Source organism: Drosophila albomicans, chromosome X, assembly GCF_009650485.2.
Source record: "Drosophila albomicans strain 15112-1751.03 chromosome X, ASM965048v2, whole genome shotgun sequence".
Taxonomy (NCBI): domain Eukaryota; kingdom Metazoa; phylum Arthropoda; class Insecta; order Diptera; family Drosophilidae; genus Drosophila; species Drosophila albomicans.
The window spans coordinates 11,034,705-11,056,965 of NC_047627.2; the positions used below are offsets into that span (position 1 = coordinate 11,034,705).

The following is a 22,261-nucleotide window of genomic DNA, read 5'->3' on the forward strand; positions in this document are numbered from 1 at the left end:
CAACTGTGGAATTTACTTAAAACTGCTCATTATTATTGAAGAAAGTAATCATACATAAACTTCAAAATCAAGGTTAAAATGGATATTTAGTTAGCTACATTAAATTCACTAATTCCATTTAAATATGTAAAATTTGTTTTCAATTTGTCTTATCCTTAAATCCTTAAGAAAATTTATTTAAAATATTTTTAAATTACTAGTATTAAATTACATTTTACTACAGAGCTAAAACAGTCGTTTAACTTTTATTGTCAGTTCATTAATAATATTTATTGAAAGTTCATTAAAAAAATTATTATGATTTTCTACTTTTTATATGGAGAGATGGAATTTTAAAGCTGGGTAAATCTTTTTATGGGTCACAATTAATATAAACTATATAAAATTAATACAATTTTTATTAATTGCGATTGCCACTAACAGATAATACCCCTCTGGCATTTTGATAGCGGGTGTATCAACAGTATGAAACAGGATAGGCGCAATTCTCAATTGTCGCTGCTAAAGTTGTTGTTGTTGTTTCTGTTGTTTGCTTTTGACGCTGGCCAAAACATGTCTGTGCCTGTCTGTCAGTCACTCAGTCAAGCAGTCTGTCCATGTGTCTGTGTGCTTGTCAATTTGTCCATAGTTCGTTTTCTTTTCGCATGCCGTTTGCATTCCACAGCGTCGAGTTTGTGGTAAGTACAAAGTTGTTGTTGTTGTTGCCAGTTTTGGCTTGTTGTTGCTGTTGCTGTGGCTGTGGCTGCTTGATTATTATGTATGCGATGGGGGCAGTATTAAATGCCACATTTTAGCACAAATATTATTAAATATTTGACAACGAAAGTGAGAGCGCGACAAGTGAAAAGACTTCCGTTGCACAGAGAATCGCTAATATGTACGATTATTGGTTAAGCTTCCAATTCGTCTGTCCGGCTGTTCCACTGTCTTTCCATTCCATAAACAGCTCCCAGCCAGACGCGTTTTTGTAATTTTAATAACTTTGCATTGTTTGGCCATTGGACAAATACAAAACGTGTTCGTTGTTGTCTTTTGCTTGGCAGTGAAAGTAACAGGTGACCGCAACGGTCAACGCCGAAAACGTCGCGCGTCGCGTTGCGTCGCTGTCAACGCCTTCAACAGCAGACGCAAGCACACACAAACACACACACACGCGCAGACACAACACTCTTGTCAGTGTGTGTGTTGTTGACCCTTGACGCTTGCGCATGAAAGTCGCCAAAGCGCTGTCCAGGCGTGTGAAAGAGAGAACGTCTGTTCCGCAAATTTCTACAACTCTCAAGCGATTAATATTAAAAAGTAATTGACAGTTAATTGCAATAATTTAACATATAGATGAAGACCATGAAAATCTATTTCCATGCATTTTTAAATTTAAACAATTATATGCAAGGTGTGTCGATAACATTGTCGATAAATTTTCGATTTGTTTACATCCGTATAGCATACTTATCAGCGCATGCGTTACTAATCGCACAGTAATTTATCCATAACGTGTAGTATATTTTGGTATATTTTTCGTCAAAAAAATGGAACTTTTTTGAACTTCGCGCATCGGTCACGCTGATGTCGTATGTTGGAAATTCAACAATTGGAATTTGTTGACAATAATTAAGATTTCACATTGTGAGGCGCCTCAAAATGCCGCCACACTATGAGCGCTGTGGCGAGATCGTGTGGCAGTGCAAACGCACGACACGCAGCTTCGCCTTCAAGTGCATCTACTGTGATCATCAAGCGAGCGCCTTTCACAACTTCAAACGACATTTGGAGACACAGCATGCTGAGGAGATCAAGATCGAAATCGATGTGCCAGAATCAACGACAATGCGCCAAACACGAAGCAATCAACGTGAGCCTATTGCTACAGCAGAAGCAGAGCCGTTAACTGAACCTGTAAAGCTGGAGGAGATGGATCCATTGGACTGCCAGGAGGAAGCGTCTGAATCGGATGTGGAAGCGGAGCAGCTGTTCGATATGACCAGCTACAGTGACAGTGAAATCGAAGACGCCGTTGGGCAGCAGCTGGACATTGCGGTGAGTGGCAGCTTGTAGTTAGCCAAATTGCTGCATAAACTGAACACTGAACACTTCGCCGCAGTCCACAGATGTCTCACACTTTTGGCTGAAAGAGCATCCCATAATGCACGCTCTGATCGCAGAGTACAAGGCAGCTCAGCTGCTGTGGGATCGCGGTCTGCTCGAGTATCGCAACTACAAGAAACGTGGCGAGGCCTGTGAACAGATTGCCAATCAGTTGAATGAAGAATTTGAGCAGCAATTGAAGCCACAGCAGATTAACGAACTGACAAAGCAGCTGCGAACCGTCTACGCCGATGAACAGCGTCGCAGGCAGCGGCAGCCAGCGGACGCTGACACTGCTGAGGTCTGGTACTGCCAAGCGCTGAGCTTTCTGGGCGAGAATGCGCGCCGCAAAGCGAACCACACGCTGAATGCAGCGTTGCCAGTGCCGCAGTTGACGGCGGAGCAGAATGTGAAGTTCATTGAGCTGTATCAACGCTGCCAGCGTCTTTGGGACATGCAGGACTTGACCTGCCGCCTGCGACATGTGCGTGTGGAGGCCAAAAACAAGTTGCTACAACTGTGCCGCACCGAGTTGCAGCTCACGCTGCAGCCGTCGCAACTGCAGCGCTACATCAAGCACATGCGACGCTCGTTTCTGCAGGAGAAGTCGCGTCGCTACGAGTGCAAGCGCAAAGGACTGACGTACAAGGCACGCGGCGGTTGCTACCAGCAGCAGCTGCAGTTTCTCGACGCGCACATGCCACCATTTCAGTGCCAGCATTGCGATCAGCTGCTGAGCAGCATGGATCGCTACAAGGTACATTTGGCGGAACATGACGGCAGTCTGCCGTTTATGTGTCCGTTCTGTGATCGCGGCTTCACACGCAGCGACAACTGCGTCATCCATGTGCGCCGCCACACGCAGGACTTTACGCAGACGTGCGACGAGTGTGGCAAACGTTTCGCCAACACCACCGATCTGCAGGTGCATCGACGTCAGCACACCGGCGAGAAGCCCTATTGCTGCGATGTCTGCGGCCGTCGCTTTGCCACCTGCTCGTTCTTTGAGCGCCACAAACGGCGCCACGAACGACGTCCAGCGGGCAAGTGTCAGGTGTGCGGGAAGATCTTCTACGAGAGGACGCGACTCAACGATCACATGAAGGGACATCTCAATGTGCGCGACAAGGTGTGCGATGTGTGCAACAAGGCGTTCACCAGCGCCAAGTATTTGCGCCAGCACAAGGAGATTCATGCCGCACTCAAGCGCTACAGCTGCAAGGTCTGTGGCAAGCGATTCGCTCAATATGCCGGACTCAAAGGACACATGAAGTCGCATGACGGTTCACTTCGCAGCGTGGCCAAGAAGAAGGAAAATTAGATGGAGGAGCAGTTGGAGGTGGTGAAAGAAGAGACTTCTTTAGCATCCCAACCAAATGCAATCAATTAAGTTGTATAGCAAATGTTGCATTTAACTGCAATTCGCAGTTAATTCCCAAATCTATAGCATACTTCTTAGAGCTATAATCAAAGAGAAGCCATGAAGGCAACATTGTTTAATTTTGAGTAGTGACTCATTTCGTCAAAAGAACTGAGAACTCTGTCATTGTGATTGATGAATAATTTATCACTTGGTAAGTTTGAAAAACCAATGAATCTTATGCAATTCTGAATTAATTCCAAGTGTAAAAAAACAACAAAGAAAGTTGTACAGGATCGAATTTGAAATTGATATACTGATCATTGATCATTGATCATTGATCAGAATGTCCCATTTGCTTTAAATAAAAATTATGTGCTCAATCTTCGCTAACGCACTTAAGTAAATTGCACTTATACTATATGAAATTTACCCAGAAACACACAATAGATATCGATCGAAACTATCAACCTGTAAATAAGTATTCCACAACTTAATTATACCACAATTATTTTTAAAACTTTTTCAAAGTATCAAATGATATACTGTAAATAGTTTCTTCTATATATAATTGCGAATCAAATTATGTAAATTGCAAAATAGAGCTTATTTACTCAAATACTCGATTTAGCTTAAAGCTACATACATATGTATAAATATTAGATTAAGCGCACAAAGAGTTTATTTTTATCGAGTCGGCAATAATATAATATATATACTTAGTTAGATCGATTTGTATGAAAAATGAAGTTAAACCCACAACACAGCTGTTAAGTTACACCACTTATCTGCTTAGCAAAAGTGTTGTACAATCAGAGTGACGTTTGAAATAAAAATAAATCGAAAAATAATTTCAACTTCAATTGCGCATTTCAGATAATTGCATAGCTCTATGTAATTATTCGCTGCATAGAAACTGCTTTGTCTAGCGTCAAGCAGTGCATCGGAAGTTAAGCTGGCGCCATCTAGTGCGCATGGTCAAATGCTGACGCTAATGTAAATGAAAAGTGCATCTGTGTGCAGGACAGATAAGAGCTGATCTCTCTTTACCTGTCTCTCTCTCTCTCTCTAGATATCTCCTCGCCTAACGGGGATGCAGATGTTATAGCAGAACTTTTTACAAGATAATTTCAGTTAAAATTTCCAAATATCAATGCAATTATATATCGAATTTACAGGGTATAAAATAGTTACGCATACTCGCCGGTCGCTGACGCTTTAGCGATAGTACAATACATATGCAGAGTGGTTTTATCTTATCGCAGAGGCGCAACCGGGACACAACCGTTGCCGATAAGAGTCCACAGCTCACTAAGAAACTCCAGAACAATTGGCATTCGCAGTTGGTCAAAGCAAGTGGCGAGTGAAGAGTGGAGACCGGAGAGCGGAGAGTAGCGACAAAGTGAAATGCGAGCTGCCTGTGAAATATAAGCACAACAACTCTCCCACTGCGTCATAGTTTGGCATATTTCTGGAATGCAGCAACCCGCATAAAAAAAATAAGAAAAATAGCAACAAAAATAATAATAATAAAGAGAAGAGAAGAAACAACAATCACTTGTTGGAATATAGGCGCAGGCATCGCTACCGACTGTGGTCAAGTCAGTAACAACAATAACAATAACAATAACAGTGGCTACTGCAATTTGCACAGTGGTGCAAAGTTACACACACAGCACACGCACACACACTCACGTAGTGAACGGAAATTGGCACTTGGCAAGGGGAACTAAGGGAGCGGCTGTGGAGGTATGCACATGGAATAATACCTTAACAATCGTCGCAGCTACAGTGAAACCTCCAATTATAGTGATATGCTTAATTCATATGCTTTGAGTGAAGTGATGTAATTTCAATTGAAAGTCGCTTTTCTCAAGGATTTAAATTCTTAGTCGAATGCTAACAGTGAAACCCCTTTAGTCTGATAATGAAATACGTGCATACAGTGAAACCTTTTCAAATACATTTAATAGTTAAAACAAAAAACATTTAAAATTAACTTATCTACAGTGAAATTTAAGAGATTAACAAAAGCGCAGCTCTAAAAATATTTCTAGACTTTAACTAACAATAAAAAAATAAATGTTCAGAAAAAAATTTGGTGAGGAAATAAAAGATTTGTGGAATTTATTTAAATTAACAAGTTTAGATATAATTAAAATGAACACTAATATATTTTTAAAGTACTGGCTTAGATTTTTCGAACATTTTGACAACATTTTGAATATAGCAGAAATCAAATATATTTAAGTTTGGAATTTTTGATTAAGCAACGTTTAGCAAAGAAGTTTCTTGAATAAACAGCAGAAATAGAATTAAATTTGTACTTAGATGAATTCTAAACATTTAGAAATGAAGTATCTTCCATATATTTGTTGATTTTTGAAATAAAATTAGATTTATAAATGTTTGTACTTTCAGAGTTAATAGTTAGTTTTAGAGAAAAAAAGTGACTTGAATTAATGCACTATAGGTAGGCTTCACTGTGACCATTATATGGCATTATATTTATATGGTTGCCTTTTCCTTTAATCCTAAAAAGATGTGCAACTATATTAGAGGAAAGAAGTGACTTGAATTGAAATAAATGTGTGTTTGTAGGTAGTAGGTGCACTGTAGGCAGGCTTCACTGTAGCAATTGTATGGCCTTATATTTATATGGTTGCCTTTTCCGCACACAGCCCGCACCAAGTCGATAAGTCATCTGGGGTCTGTCGATTGTCGATTCTCCGTCATCGTCGTCTGTGTGACGTCATCTCGATACTTGCAACTGAATAAGCAAAGGGCGAAAGGAGGCGGCCAAGGCGGAGGCGTGGCAGTCACACATGATCACACAGTAAGAATAACGCAACAAAGAATTCGATAAGTCGATAATCCGAGAGCCGAGTTCGACTCCCGAGTCCAACTTGAAAGCAAGATAAACGACGAAGCTGAGACCGCAGCTGCGGCTCTGAGAGAGCAGGCATGCAGGCAAAGGCGAGCTATGGCCAACCAGTGACGCCTGGCACGCCAGACTCGACGCACATTATCATTGGAGCAGCCGGCTACGTAGCCCACGAGCGTCGTCAACCCACCAAGAGCCTCATGAATTGCTTTCGGGATCGCTCAACGCCCGCATCGTCAGCGGCAGCCGCGTATGTGCGCTCGCCGAGCACCACAGCGCACCTGGATGGGCAGGGGAGCGGCAGCAACGTTGGCTCCACCACCACACTGGACATGGTTGGCCTTACGACCACCGCTGGACGACCCGAGGCTGTTGTGTTGTTGCGGGAACTGCGCAGCAAGCCAAACAAATTGACGCTGCTGAAGAGCAGCAGCACCCGGGATCTGACGCGTCTGCTGTTGGAAGATGCCACCGTCTTGGTATCGAATACCAGCCTGGACATGTGCTCCTCCTCCAACTCCAACTCCAACTCGTCGGCTGGGAGTCCGGCGCAACCGCCGCGCAGCAACAGTCGCGAGTGTTGCGCCAGTTGCTCGAAGCGTTGGCACAATCTGAAGCAGCGAATGCACACGCTGGAGCAGGATTTGCTGGCGCAGTCCAGCTACAGCCAAGAGCTGGAGGCCAAGCTGGCCGTGATGAGTAGCCAGTTGCACGAACTACTCCAGGAGAGACGTCTACCGCCGCCGGTGCCGCCGCATGCGCCCACCTCCAATCTGGGGAAGCGGGCAGGTATAACGCCGGTGCGTCCATCACGTCTGACCGCGTGGATGAATCTGTCCAACTGGTGGAAGAGTCGACCCAGTGTGGAAACGTTGCGGGAGCAGCGCATCTTCTTCGACGAGCCATGCTTCGATACCGAACTGGAGCTGGTACTCAAGCATGATCAGCATCGCACCGTGCCCCGGATCGTCGTCGATTGTTGTGACCTCATCGAGCACAAGTATCGACGCTCGACGCAGCCGATCGAGGGCGTCTACCGTCAGTGCGGTGACTACAACAAAATCCAGACGCTGCGCTTCAACATCGATGCCAACGACTACGACGCACTGCGTCAACCGGGCGTCGATATACACACTCTAACCGGGGTGCTCAAGCTCTTTCTGCGCGAGATCAAGAGTCCGCTGGTCAGCGTGAACGAGGCCAAGACCTTCATTGGTCCCTCCAATCAGTGGCGTAAGTAGATAATAAATGGATGATCTGGATGTCTGTTGATCCAATAGTTATACACTTCAATTCCCACACTTAGTGCTCACCGAGCTGCACCAGAAGCTGGACATACTAAAGAGACTGATTCGCTCGCTGCCAGAGATCAATCGCGACACCATGGATTACCTCTTTGCGCACTTTAATCGGTGAGTTGAAAGTCCGCCGTCCGATCGGTAGAACGAAAATAAGATATATACATACATAGATAGAACACTCGTGAGTTATTTACATAAGAAACTGCGTTCCGTTCAGACAGACGAGGATCGAATTACATTCGTTCGTTCTGCCTGATTAAATGCTTTAATTACAAAAGTTAGAGCAAGAAATTTCCAATTAACGTTATTATTTAACATCTTATGTAAATCAGTTGCATTAATAATATGATGGAAGGTAAATTGTATTTTCTAAACCATTATTAATTTAAATGATTTTCACATTTGTTTGCCATTTTATTTATTTTTGTAGTACAAATTATATTAAGCTTTCGACTAACCTCAGTTAAGGAATTGCACGCTACTAAATTTAGTAGTTATCGATCAGTAGACTATTATTGAAATGTGGCAACACCGCAAGCAAAGTACAGTTTGCGTTTGACACAAATTTGTAACATTTTATTTTTATACCAGTTACCCACAGAATAGAAATGTATGTATGTAGCAGCCAAATAAAACATCTCAGACCTTATAAAGTATTTATATTCTTGATCACCTTTATATAGACTATATAGGCATTTCCGTCTGTCTGTCTGTCCATCCGTATGAACACCTAGATCTCAGAGACTATACGAGCTGGAGATATAATTTATAATATTCCGCCCCACAAATCGATAAAAATCAAATAACATGTTGGCAAGCAGTGAAGCTAGAGATTTCTGTTAATAATAATAACTATGGTCTTTATGATTCCTGAAGAATTAGTTGCGATCAGATAATTGTTGAAGTTATTAAAGAAATGCTTTTCTAGGGGCAAAAACGTCTAATAACTAGCGATCATGGTTGCTTGGATGATTTTCTGGTTATTTTGCACACTATGGGATATTTTGAATGTAGTACTATATCAATATAGCAAGTATATTTTAAAATAAATATCGTACTATTTTGATTTTATTATCTCATAGTTGAGCACACTCGATCGTAGCTTTCTTTCCTTGCGGTTTATTAATAATTTTGAATGCGAACATTAGTCAAGTTTGAGCTAGAATAACAACTTTAGATTGATTATTAAGATGGGTTTTGTTTCACTCTTCGGAAATGATTTGTATATTGAAATCCCGCAACTAATCGGTTATACTTAACTTTCAGTCTCACCAAGGTGCCGCTGCAGCAGATAAGCCCCGAGACGTTATCGATATCGATATCACCATCGATATTTCACACTGTGCCTCAGGGCGCGCATGTCCACGATATCCAGGAACTGTTGCGCGAAGGCGAAACCCTCGCCGATTGTGTGCGTCTAATGATCGAGTACCAGGCCCGCATATTCGAGTAAGTGGACGTGGGAGTGGGCGTGGTCATGGTCATGTTCGTGTTCGTACCTGGTGCTGGATAAAAATATGCGACATGTAAATTGTTGGTGATGGTTGCCTCCCCCTCTCCCCCAAAAACGCTTCAAATGCTCAACAAAAATGCTGCCTCCAAACAAAAATCCAATTTTGTCTCGAAATCGTTGTTAATTAACTCGCTCCCCCACCGCCCCCCAAAAACAACACTCCCATCCACCGTCCCATCTTATTGTTCCTCCTTCCCTCCGCTCCGCTCTGCTCTGCTCCTCGTCTTCCACACAGATGCACGGCCGATCGTCGCCTGAAGCGTCTCAGCATGCGCAATTTGAAGAAGACGCTATCCCAGCCGGATTTATTCCACAACTTATTCTGATTCCGAATCGGATTGGGGATTGGGGAATCGATGCCAGCAGTGCCAGAGCTCAACGTGACCAATACGCTACACATTAAGTACTCGGTATATAACTATTGTACATAACTTTTACGATTTTATGCTGTACATAAATACAAAATATTGAATACATATTATATATTATATAACTGCATACTATAGACGGATATTTTCTTGTTCATCAATTTATTGTTACCCTATATAACATGATTTTCCACTCATTCAACTGTTTTCCTCTTCATAAGTTTAATGTCAAATAAATCGAAATACATTTATATTAAGCTTTTACCTTTTATTTCATAAGGCGAATTTGAATTTAGCAAAATAAATGATATGCAATAAAAGTAATTTAAAAATAGGTTTACACTTAAATATTTTCGAAAATTAACTATATTATAAAATACAGATTGGTTAGTATAAAAAAAGGCGCTGAACTAATTGCAATAAATAATATATTATATATACAAAAACCATGGCTTGATGCAGATAAGAAACGAGAACGAGAGAGATGGCCTCAGAAAGGAGACAGCAACAGCGGCGATAACATCTGAAAGACGCTATACAAAGTTCACAAAGTGCACAATACAATATAATATATATAAACAATCTGTAGTTATGTATGTATATATATATATATATATAATTTTATTTCGAACATCTGCATAACATTTGCAATTATTTGTTGTGGGGTGAATACGAGAGGGGGGAGATGGGGGAAGAACCAATGATTTGTTTAACATAGTTGTACAGTCTACGGGTCTCTAAAACTACCATATAATATTTGAAATACCAACTGGCGTGCTCTACATGTGTAAGTATATATGTATATATGAATTTGTAAATGTATATGTATTTGTATTTGTATGTATATATGTGTGTTTGTATATATGTATATGTGTATGTCTATATCAGTGTTTGTATATTTCGGTTTATTGTTTATTGAAATACTTTCGCTGGCTTTCGCTTGACTTGTTCAGCGCATTAACATTAGACTAAGTAACTAAAAACTATGTTTCGCATTCATTTTGCGTAATATATGTATATATATATTATTTTACTCTTTAAACATTGAGTGAGAGTGGGGTGTATACATATATATATATAGTATGTGTAGATAGATAGCTTGGGGAAATTGGGGAATTTCAATTGATTTATTTATTGATGTGTGTACGACATTCAATTGAAAAAATTAAAAATAATAATGACAAACATTTCGTTCACGATCACAATGCTGGGTAATTCATTTGTATTTGTATCAATTATGTGTACGTATGTATAAATATATATATTATAAATGATTCAGAGATAACTGAATGCATATACGTACAATGTACATATGTATGGTAAATATAATATACTATACATATTTTGTGTGTTTAAGTAATCAAAATCAGTAGATACATATTATTCAAAGGCACAGGAATCTATACACGCACACACACACACATATCTGGGCTGAGGTCTTTTAAGAACATACATAGATATATTATATATTGTATGTAAAACTAAATTTCAATTTCAATCTGAATGTGAATTCGAAAACGAATCGAACTGAGCTGACAAATGAATAAACGTGCTGCTGCTTCTGCTGCTGCTTGGCAGTGTGTTATTCATGTTATTCATTCACACACACCGATAAGTACATTTCGATTAGTTAACGCTAATTAAACGTAATTTGAATTATTTAGATTATTGCTTAGCACTCCGCGTAATGCGACAAATGCTACATGGGAAGGGCGTGGGTGGGCGACTACTTAAAGAATGGATTCTTGGAGGCCGATGATTTCATGGTGCACAAGATCTGACGCTCCAGTTGGAAGTCATAGTCCAACGTCTTCAGCAGCGTGGAAATTTCAGGCAATGTGGGCAACTATTGTTGTTAGCGAAAGAAAGAAAAAGAGATTTGATTTCAGTTACGATGTTGACACACATTTCCAAGCACAATACTCACATCAGTCATTGGCTGGCTGCGCTGTAGCATGGCGTGCATGGTGAATGGCACGCCTTCCAGTTCAGTGTAGGTGCCCAGAGTGCCAGTCCCGCCATAGTTGCCATTTCGCCCCCCACCTCCACCTGCAGCTGCTGTTGCTGGACGCGGTGGCGCTGGTCGCTGTGGCGAATTGATTTGAAAGTGCGCCTGTATCTCTTCGTAGTCATGGTGCTCAGCTGTTGCAGGCACCTGTGGCAGCTGAAATGGATCATTATTATTTTATTATATTGACGAATACAATTCTTATTGCAATGAGATGAGCTACAGCTTCAAAAGCCTTTAATTATCAATTATTTAACTATTTTCATAAATACATTTTCTTTTCAATATCATCTTAGGTTTCTCTATATTCATTTCTGTATATACAATCATTGACGCTTAAGCAGAAATCTATTGATCTCTAGTCCTCTATATTAGAAAACGCTGCCTGTGGTTTATGTCTGGGAAAAGCACTGTTTAAAATACACGCTGTTACTTATGTCTTTACTACTAGCATTACTAAGCACGCTGACATTTCTTTTACTACTCAAACTGTGATACAATAATTATTGTTTTTGCTTAGACGTTATAAATATTAAAGTTTTCTTAGATTCATTTGTGTATACAATCATTTACACTTAATCAGAAGTTATCTAATGTCCTGCATGTCTTGAAAAAGCACTGTTTCAAATACATTTTATAGTTATTGTTTTGGATTAGCTTAACAAACAAATACACGTTGTCATTTAATTTACTATTTAAATTGTGGTACAATAATTACTATTTTTGCTCCTTTAAATGCTATTAATTTTTAAGTTTTCATAGATTCATTTGTGTATACAGTCATTTACCCTTAATCAGAAATATCTAATGACCTATACTCCTATATACAATAATATAAAATACATGCTATGCTTTGTGTCTTTGCTTACAAAGAAATGCACGCTGACACTTAACTTACTATTGAAACTATGATACAATAATAACTATATAATAATATAAAAATTCTGCTCCTTTAAATAAAGTTGTATACAAATTGCTACATCACAGCTTGTATTATTTAGTTTAGTGAGTCAGGACAAAGCCACGCACGCTTGCTAAATATTGTAAACATATGTCACATCAAAATTCAATTTGATCAACACTCACCGGTCCGCGTGAATTACGTTGGCCGTGTAAATTGAGACGATTGAGCGCCTGTTCCACCTCACAGCTGTTGCCGCTTGCAACACCAACAGCAGAAAGTGGCACCGGCGGTGGCAGACGCACTGGAATCGCACCGGTTTTGTAGCAGATCAAAACACCATTTATGTCGCCAGCGAGCTTAAAGCCATCGGGCGCTATCTTTAGCTTGGAGCAGAGTATTACATCGGTGACCGCATGCGTGACTGTGCCGCGTTTCGACAACTTGTAGGCGATTTGCCGCTTGCGCCACGCCTTCTGATCACTGTCCGCAGTGCGCGACAACAGCGAGAACTCCTTGGGCGGCGGCACTTTCTCGGCAATGACTCTGAGTGTGTGTGGAAAAGGGCAAACCATTTAATTAACCATTGACTGGCTTAATTAGTTGACTTTACTTACTTTAGCGTCTCCACAACGTAGTCGGGCAGACCCTCGGACTTTGATAGGCAGAGATAGCGCGTGGTCTGGCGGCCAAAGAGAATGTTGTAATCACGCCACAGATCTGCATCGGCATCCTGATCATAAGTCCGATGTATGGCATTGAAGTTCTTCGGGCAGCTGAAATAATTTGTAATTTGTATGTATAAGTAACTCCGAAATAATCTGCAAGTGATCTCCGCTTACCGCTCAAAGTCCTCGACAATGTGCAGCGAGGTGATGGGTCGATTGTCCGGCAAAAAGCTCATGATGGAGTTGAACACATTCATGGGACTGCTCGCAGTGCCATTGAGCACTGCTCCAGCTGCGGCTCCAGCGGCCGTTGCATTTGTGATTGGCGGTGGGGAGCCAAGCAAGGCGGTGGCATTGGCCAGCGAGGAGTTGCCGCCACCGATGGCTGTGGTGGCGCCACTTTGAATGTGCTTGCCGGCCTTGTTCATGTCCAGATAACCGCTACTGCTGCTGCTTCTGCTGCTGTTGCTGTTGCTCCAGCTGACACTTGACTATCGTTGTCGTGCTTCTTTTTGCTTTATTCCTACAAACAAACGAGTAAAAGCAAATAAATAAATGAAATGTATGCACATAAAGAATTAGTGAGTTTTGACAAATTACTCATACGCCGCGTTTTACGCTGTGTGTTTCCAATCGACAGCAGTTCGAATTTCAATTAAACGACCTTTGTGGGCAATTCCCAAATCGTGATTCACGCTTAGCGGCAGCGCCACAAGAAACCAGAAACACACAGAAACTGCACTTTGTTGCCACTTGAAAAACTTTAGTGGCTCCCTTGAGGCTACTAACACAATTTGCTTACATTGCTCGCCCTCATCGAAATCTGCGAAATGCCGAGAGTTTCTCTTTTCACATTCACAACAACAGCAGCACCCACGAATCAACGTATGTAAGCAAAGCAAAGTATTCGATTGCAAAATACCCGGTAAGCATTTTGTAAATGCTCTATAATAAATTAAATATAACTGAATAAATTTTCATTTTATTCTACTTGAAATGAGATCGTGTGTAAACAGCAAATTTTGTAAGTTTTCATAATTACTTTTTTTTTTTAATTTGCGTAAATTGTTTATTTGTGCTTTTTCTATTATTCTAATCATTAAATATGTAAAAATATAAAATAGATTAAATTTAGGTGATTAAAATAAATGACTTTTCTTTTAACTGCTACTTACTTAATTAAACACAGCAAAATTGTTATAAATATTGATAACGAATAAACGAAATTACTTTGCTGCAGAAAGAGCATACCCTGTCCCTATCCATAGGTAGCCGGGTATAACAAAAACAAAAATAAACACACGCATATATGCATTCCTGTGTGCTTTTGGCTATCAATCATTCGCTTTACGGCTTTCTTATCTCACTCCCGACAAAGTTAACACCATTTTAAATGCCACCGCGACCCAATTATAATTCTCTTTCCGGTTATATTTTTAGAACATTTACCAAGCCAACGCCAAAAGCACGAGCTCAAAAGATACAAACACAACACAAACAAAAAAAAAAAACCTGCTTGCAATTTTCATCTAGAAAAATCTCTCGAAATGATTCTTCACATTCTTCCCAGCGACCTGCGTTGATCACACTCATCAAAAAACAAAGTGACCAAAGAGAGCAACAACAATTCATTGAGTCATAGACAATTGGTGAAATTGTTTTATTCTTCGTGTTTTCGTGGTGTATTGACCCCAAGTTGCAAGTTCATTCATGGAATTCTCAATCAAAGGCAATAAAAATAAGATAAAGGCAATAAATTGATATAAACAACGCGAGGGCATTTGCACTTCGGTGTTGCTTAGTAAGCAATTACATTGATACCTCTAACAGAAGCAATAATAACATAATTGGCGATTTTGCTTAGATAAGAACTGAAATCGTGTAAACATTGCCAACTATTCGAAAGCTCATGTGTGTGAGTGTCTGTGTGTGTGTGTGTGTGTGTATTGACTAACAAAGCAAACAACCTAAAGGCAACCTAGAGAAAGAAGAAGAGCATGAGGAAAGGGAAGTAGATAATAAATTTGGAGAGCAGCAACAGCATCGAATATACCCACTACCTAAGCGGCAGAAGGGTATGCTCAGTTGATGTAGCAACGAATATAAACAGTTTCTTTTAAATGTAAAAAAGATTGTACGTTTGACACTAACTTAGTCAGCAATTTGAAATCCATTGCTTAGCAGGTGTCAAGCACACTGTCTTAACTTTCCTACTATTATTATTATTTTGTTTTTGATATAACTGATAAGAGTCAGGAGTCAAGGTGTTAATAAAACAAGTGATAAACTCACACACATCCACCAGCATTAATAGAGCAGACGCTTTGAGTCATCATCACAATGAAACTGATACATTTCGCAATCGCAGCGAATTCATACAGATGGACAGCGCTAAGAAGACTTGACCAAAAACAACAACTTGCATAGTGTCGGTGTGTGGGGGGAGATTTGGACAGCCAGCGACAAGTGCGAAACAAAGAGAAAACAACTATAAGAATAAAGAAAACAAACTGCAGTACGTGACAAGGGCAGTGCAAGGAAGACAGACAGACTGTAAGACAGCAAAGACAAGCACAGCAAAAGCAGCAGCAGCAGCAGCAGTTACAAAAGCAAATAGTACAATAATAATACCAACTCACTCGCACTCCCGTTTACTCGCGACACCCGCTCTCTCCCACTTATGCACATACGCACACACACTCTGCTATATACACATATATATATACATATTTATGGATGTGTGGCTACACTCTCAACTCACAAATATTTCAAGTTTTGAGAGAAAAAGAAAGAAAAAACAAAAACGAACACAGAATTAGGCGCATTTCGCAATGGGCACAACACGAAAATAGAAACGTTTTTAGTGCCGGTTTTGTGGCGCATACAAATCAAATCATAAACGCAAATTGCATGCCACTTAATTGAAAATGAAAGGCAGCAAGCAGTGCAGTCGGCGGGCAGCGCAGTCGGCATTGTTGGCGGCAGCATCAGAACTCCATTTCACACACACACACAATTTATGAACTCTGCATATTTGTTGTATACTCATAATTAGCATTCGTTGCCGTTGCTGCAGCGAGTTTCTTACAATATTGGAATTCAACTTTCAGTGCTGCGCTCTACTGCTGGTGCTCTGAGAACAATAACAATTGCAGCAGACAATAACAATACCATTAATTCAATTGCTGTGGATGTTTTGAATGAGCCGTTCAATTTTGTACATACCTTTTACAATATTTTGAACCTGGCATACAAATTACATTAAATAGTACACTTATTTGTTGCCTTGTTGCTATTTTTAATTCACAAATTGCTGCACTTTTTTTCGATAGAACATTCACAGCAACAACACAATACACCAACAAAAAAAAAAACAATGAGATTTGTACACAGCACCCGCCGCCCGTACAACCGTCAGCTGTGGATAATTAAAATTAACTAACGCCAGTGTGACCATATGCCCTTCCGTAAAAGTTACCAAAAAACTGGATTTTTTAAAATTCTATTTCGATAAGAAAGTTTCGTTAAGTTTCAAGAGGACATTTGCTTAAAGGATACTGTTAATTTGGCTCTCTTGACTTTATTTCCATTATCATAATGCATAATTTGCACCTACTGCTAGAAATCTAAGTAAAAATAAAAATGAATTCGCAATAAAGTAATAAGTGTATGAACCACCGATAAATCAATAGTATGACCTAGCCTGCAAAAACTCTTGGTATTTCCCACGAAAAATCGATAAAAATTGCGAAAATATCGATGACTTGGTATTTCTTCAACTTTTTGTCATCACTAATCAGATGCTTTTGCATCGGTTCAATAGAGTATTTATTTTTGTTAAACAATAAATTCAAGTATGGAGAAAACGGAAGCAGTCACAATACCCAATATCGATGCATATCGCCGATTACTCAATAAAGCAGTGTCTCAACTGCTGCTCGACAAAGGAGCCGCCACAGCCAGTAATCAATGCCTCGAGACGCTCACGCAAATGATGCAGGCGCGTAAGTTGACCTTATCAAATGTTGAATTAAAACAGAAACTCGTTAGGTTAACAATAATCGATTTGCAGTGATAGTCGAGGTGGGGAATTCATCACACAATTACTGTGAACTGGCTGGACGAACCATGCCCACAGTAGGCGACGTCAGCATTGCGCTAATCAACATGGGCATCAACATCAGCAGCTTGGAAACGTATACCCGACGCGTAAATCATGTATCAATCCCACTACCATCACAGCAGACCCAACAGCGTCAACTGAGTTTGCTGCAGGCTGGCAGCAAGGCTGCCCATCCGCATTACGTGCCCAGCTATTTCCCAGCGATGCCCGATCCTCATGCTTACATTAGGACGCCAACGCATAAACAGCCTGTTACGGAATACGAGGCAATTCGCGAGAAGGCCGCTAGCCAGAAGCGGGACGTGGAGAAGGCGTTAACCAAATTTCTGTGCAAAACATCTGAAACGGTCAATCTCTTTCCCACCGAGGACAATATGTTTCCACGTAAGCACTGTCAACATTCTTTCCATTTCAAATGTCCTAATTATTTGCATTTGTCAATAGTGATTGCCTGCAGACCAAGATTTCCGCCCTATCTCGCTGCCCTGAATCCCACAGATCAAGTATTTGACTTTGAGGAGCTGGAGTACCACTACTTGGTGGCCAATCGGACAGAGGATGCGCCCAGCAAAGGTATATTTCTATTGCCCTATTGCAACAATTTTTAAAACTTTCGTTTTTTTGGCAGAGGATGGTGAGGAAGGTGATAGCGAGAATGAGGACGATGGCGACAAGTCCAAGGAGGAAAAGCTCGAGCTGGAGATTAAGCCCAATTCGACCACGAACAAAGCGATCTTGGAAAATCCCAACATTGACAATCCCTATCTACGAGCTGCAACATTGCCCAAGAGAGCGAAACTGAATCCCGAAAGCGGCGCCGACACACGGAATATAATGCCTGCTCGGCAACAGACTCCAACTGCATCGACAGCATCAACTACACCGACACCCGCTCCAACTCCAACACCCTCGATTTTAGAAATTACGAAAGCGTAGTGTTCATTAATATCAATTGTATTTTAGGTAGTCTCGTAAGCAAAATTTTATTTTTTGAATAAATGTATCGATAACAACTATCGTTATGCATACAGCTCAGATGTTCAAGCGGCCGGTATCCGCGTGACCATTTTGTTTATTGATATACAACTGCACATTATATTTTTAAGAACAAATCCTGCATAAATTAACTTGTTGCTGCTAATAGTATATCCATTAACAGAATTAATTCTTAACTTAAACAATTCTTATTAGACTTCAAATATATGAATAACCAACGGTGAACTTGGTATATTTCATAAAGCCGCTTGGTATTTTTAACCGGTCCATCTGCGGTCACACTGACGGCATGCCTTCCAATTGTGCATTTGCCTGCTGAGTTTTATTATTATTTATTATTATTGTTAAAAGCTTATTATAACATAAATAGTAGTTGAACTGCTATTGTGCCTTGTATAATTGATTGGAGCAATCCACACACACCAACGGGAAGCGCAACAACTTTGGCAATATGAATTTCCTGCGACAAACATTTAACGTTACGAAACAATTGACGGCACAGGGTAAGTTGCAAGCAAGTTAAAAACTAATACAATTCTATCTACATACATATGTATAGAGTTTGTTTTGGCCGATGTTTCTGCAAACACACACGCCTTGTTTATTTGCACATCATCTTCGTCGTTAGCAGCCACCCGCGCATGTTTGTTTCCCCTCTTGCCTATCAATGATGTGCTCTCATGTCTCATGTTTATCTAGCGATCCTTTCGCCCAATCCATGTGGACGATGATTTGTATAAATTGTGTTTGCTTTCGATTTCAACTCTTTTCCGTTCCCCTTTTTTCCGTCTGCGCGTGGTCGGCACACTTATTTTCAAGGCCAGTTCATTTGTCGCAAGTCCTGTGAATATTTTCATAGGACTTTTCTCATCAAAAGCGGCGAGTATTTTTAATTAAAACTATGGCCACCTAACGTGACATTTTCCGACAACAATGGGAATTTGCATGACCCATAATCACCACCAACAATAAAAAGGGACACAGGTGTCACAATGCGTCCAGCTTGCGGACTGTTTTTGGTGATCGCTATTGTGCAGCGTTATGGTAATTATTACCTGTATGTATGCGTGTGTGTGTGTGTGTGTGGCATTTAATTAAAATCTTTGTCCTTTTTTAGTATAAGAGTGCTTGCTCTGCTGCTGTCAATGGTCAATCATTGGATGCGGGAGTTTGATGGGAATGCGCAGAGACAATGAGAGTAAAACCCCTTGTCAGTCAGTCAGCATAAAAGGCTTGAGAGTGACCCATAGCCAAATCGAAATCAAAGTCCATATTCATATCCACATCCATATCCTTTTGTGCATTGCGCGTCATTTGGCTGCAATTATTTGGTGAAGCAAATGCATCGACTGCAGCAGCAGCAGCAGCAGCATAACAATTATTTTGCGATTTTCACAGAGATTAGCCACAACAAAAGGCCAGTGGGCATTGTTAGTGTGCCAACTGTCCTGCCTGACCCTTTTGTCTATTCTTTGTGACTGTGTATATGTGTGCGTGTGTGTTGTCCATCAGTCTGTCCCGCTGTCAAATGCTTTAAGCCGCCCGCAATGTGCGCAAATAGTTGTATATTTAATTCGTACAGTTGTGTTGGCATCTAATCAGTTCTTTTTTCATTCTTTTTTTTTGCAGTCCTGCAGAGCAGCTACAACAATTGTGCTGCCGCAGCTTGGCGAGGCATGGCCTCGTTGAATCAAATGCATCGCACGGGTCCACACATCAAGAAGCGTCCGCCACGTCAGCCACTGGACGGAAAACCCTTTGCCAAGGGCGTTGTGCTTAAGACGCTGATCAAGAAGCCGAAGAAGCCCAATTCAGCGAATCGTAAATGCGTGCTTGTCCGCTTATCCACCGGCAAAGAGATGGTCGCCTATATACCGGGCATTGGACACAATCTGCAGGAGCATAACATTGTGCTGTGCCGTGTGGGACGATTGCAGGATGTGCCTGGTGTGAAGCTGAAGGCGGTGCGCGGTGTCTACGATCTGGCGCATGTCATCAAGAAGGGCCAATAAATAGACAGACTCTAATCATGTGTAGTGTACAATTCTCTCGTTTCATTTACATTTACTTTGTATAAAGCTAAACAATTGCCCAATTATTCAATCGCAATGCCCAACTTTGTTATTGTTCGCTTGTGGCAAGTGCTAGACAAGTAGTTATTTTCTTTTTATGGAAAATTATGCAGCTCAGCCGGATTAGTGTAAGTAGCCTGAGACAACACACACACACACACACATGCTGGGTGAGGACTCACTTCACTTCAGCTCTTCGTCTTGTCGTAGTCGTAATCTTAAGTCAACAGCACAAAAGGCGGGGCCGTCTCAACCCAATGCAAAAGGATCTTTACTGAGAGTTTTGTGTAAAATCAAGTTGTAACTGCATTTTTACGCTTTAACTGGCAAATCCCTTTTAAGAATCGTGCTGGGCATTCTTTAGTCTTTTTACTTTTTAACAGAATTGTACAAATTTTATGCCAAATAATCGTTAACTGAAATCGTTAACGGGGCGTCGCCGTTTTCACAGTGCGCCGAGCAAAAACTGATCATTGAATTTGGCACCTTAAATGATTATGCACGCTACCTTATTGGGTAGCTGGGTATTAACTGAAATACTATATGTGACGATGTATTCTTTATGAGCGCCAACAGTTAAATTCATCTTTATGCATATTGGCAATTTCCTAAGAGGGACCAAAATAAATAAAATGTTTACTTTCTTATGTTTCCAAATATTTCTATCTAGATGATTAAAAAAATCGTTTAAAAATTATTAGTGTTATAGGCAATCCAAAGTATAGTTTGTTTTTTGGTTTTTAAACGTTTGCTGGCCTTTTAAACTAAAAATACGTGTTTTTGGTGATAGATCAACATAGTTCTATATTATATAATATATTGACTACTCGACTGCATATAAATTCTTACACCAAAAGAATGGTCTAAATTCTAAAATAAATTTTGATTGCTGTGTTACATTTCAGAACTTAAATATATATTTAACAATAATTAATTTTTGTAAGTTCTTAACAATTTTGAAATATTTAATACAACAATTTAATTGCAAGAGACATTCTTCATTTCCATTTCCGAGTGAGTTACGTACCGATCGTACTATAAAATATTAAAAAGAAATCAAAACGATTATTGCATGAAATTATTTTGAGGTACGTATTAACTATGCAGCACTATTTAAAATACAATAATTTTGGGAGATCACAGTCGATTACCATTAAACCATTTTAAAATTATAATGTATATTAGATTTTTTCCCCATTTATTAAATTCAAAAATATTTTATTTTTATATTGGCCAATATTATTTATTTTATGCATTTGAAATGGGAGCTCCCGTTACATGCTGATTACGATATTTATCGATATCTTTATCGCTCAATACGTTGCGCAACAGTTACGCAGCGTAAATAAAAATGGCGTCGTAGACAAAATGGCCGCTGAAGATGAAGTAAGTTGAAAAAAGATGAAAATCGGATATTTCTTGAAGCTGAAGCCATGTTATTAGTGTCAAACTAAGGAATTTGCGAAAATATTGAAACTATTCAATTCATTTAGCTGGTCTTGGAATATTCGAATACGTGTTGAGGTCTGAACGTGCAACTTTGTCAAGTTGTATGCCTCAAAATGTGCCACAAAGCACTTTTGCGAACCTTTCTTCTGGGTAGTGAGAACGAAAAACTCTTTCATGTCGGCGTCCATCAAAATGCCAACGGATGCTAACGGTTAACCGTTAGCCAGACATACGGAAACACAGTTAAACAAACAAACAAACAAATGCACAGCGTTCCTACGATCGTTTTATGTAAGCCGACTACGACGACGACGACATTGCGGTCTCATGGTCAGCGCTGACCACGAGAAAATCCTTTTGGTCCTTGGCCAAAGTCGAGGCGACAGTCGGGGTCAACAATGCCCAAGCTGCTCCTGCTGCCTGATTGAGCCATTATGACAGAAGTCTTCGAAGATAAAGATAAAGACGAACGTCGAACGACGAACGACGAAGACAGTGACAATTTAGTTTTATTGTTCTTGTGGTGCTGTCCT

The 22,261-nt window shown here is 40.3% G+C and overlaps 5 protein-coding genes across 5 annotated transcripts; 4 read left to right on the forward strand and 1 right to left on the reverse strand.

Annotated features, from left to right (window-relative positions):
- Positions 1 to 1,551: 1,551 nt before the first annotated feature.
- On the forward strand, positions 1,552 to 4,286 carry LOC117566017 (zinc finger protein 773-like). Its single transcript, XM_034245449.2, has 2 exons — positions 1,552 to 2,037; positions 2,102 to 4,286. Exons 1-2 carry the CDS (start codon positions 1,642 to 1,644, stop codon positions 3,404 to 3,406), a joined length of 1,701 nt encoding a protein of 566 aa, XP_034101340.1. The 5' UTR covers positions 1,552 to 1,641; the 3' UTR covers positions 3,407 to 4,286.
- Positions 4,287 to 4,782: 496 nt separating this feature from the next.
- On the forward strand, positions 4,783 to 9,639 carry LOC117566024 (rho GTPase-activating protein 15). Its single transcript, XM_034245462.2, has 5 exons — positions 4,783 to 5,194; positions 6,127 to 7,562; positions 7,636 to 7,741; positions 8,897 to 9,079; positions 9,379 to 9,639. Exons 2-5 carry the CDS (start codon positions 6,410 to 6,412, stop codon positions 9,467 to 9,469), a joined length of 1,533 nt encoding a protein of 510 aa, XP_034101353.1. The 5' UTR covers positions 4,783 to 5,194; positions 6,127 to 6,409; the 3' UTR covers positions 9,470 to 9,639.
- Positions 9,640 to 9,837: 198 nt separating this feature from the next.
- On the reverse strand, positions 9,838 to 16,491 carry LOC117566028 (multivesicular body subunit 12A). The gene is made up of 6 exons (XM_052002345.1): positions 16,314 to 16,491; positions 13,263 to 13,611; positions 13,038 to 13,196; positions 12,606 to 12,966; positions 11,439 to 11,675; positions 9,838 to 11,357 (listed from the first exon to the last, which is right to left on the reverse strand). Exons 2-6 carry the CDS (start codon positions 13,514 to 13,516, stop codon positions 11,238 to 11,240), a joined length of 1,131 nt encoding a protein of 376 aa, XP_051858305.1. The 5' UTR covers positions 13,517 to 13,611; positions 16,314 to 16,491; the 3' UTR covers positions 9,838 to 11,237.
- Positions 16,492 to 16,871: 380 nt separating this feature from the next.
- Positions 16,872 to 18,224, forward strand: LOC117566597 (transcription initiation factor TFIID subunit 8). The gene is made up of 4 exons (XM_034246142.2): positions 16,872 to 17,092; positions 17,161 to 17,595; positions 17,656 to 17,784; positions 17,840 to 18,224. Exons 1-4 carry the CDS (start codon positions 16,945 to 16,947, stop codon positions 18,145 to 18,147), a joined length of 1,020 nt encoding a protein of 339 aa, XP_034102033.1. The 5' UTR covers positions 16,872 to 16,944; the 3' UTR covers positions 18,148 to 18,224.
- Positions 18,225 to 18,477: 253 nt separating this feature from the next.
- On the forward strand, positions 18,478 to 20,251 carry LOC117577867 (40S ribosomal protein S12, mitochondrial). The gene is made up of 2 exons (XM_034262823.2): positions 18,478 to 18,710; positions 19,837 to 20,251. Exons 1-2 carry the CDS (start codon positions 18,659 to 18,661, stop codon positions 20,217 to 20,219), a joined length of 435 nt encoding a protein of 144 aa, XP_034118714.1. The 5' UTR covers positions 18,478 to 18,658; the 3' UTR covers positions 20,220 to 20,251.
- Positions 20,252 to 22,261: the final 2,010 nt, after the last annotated feature.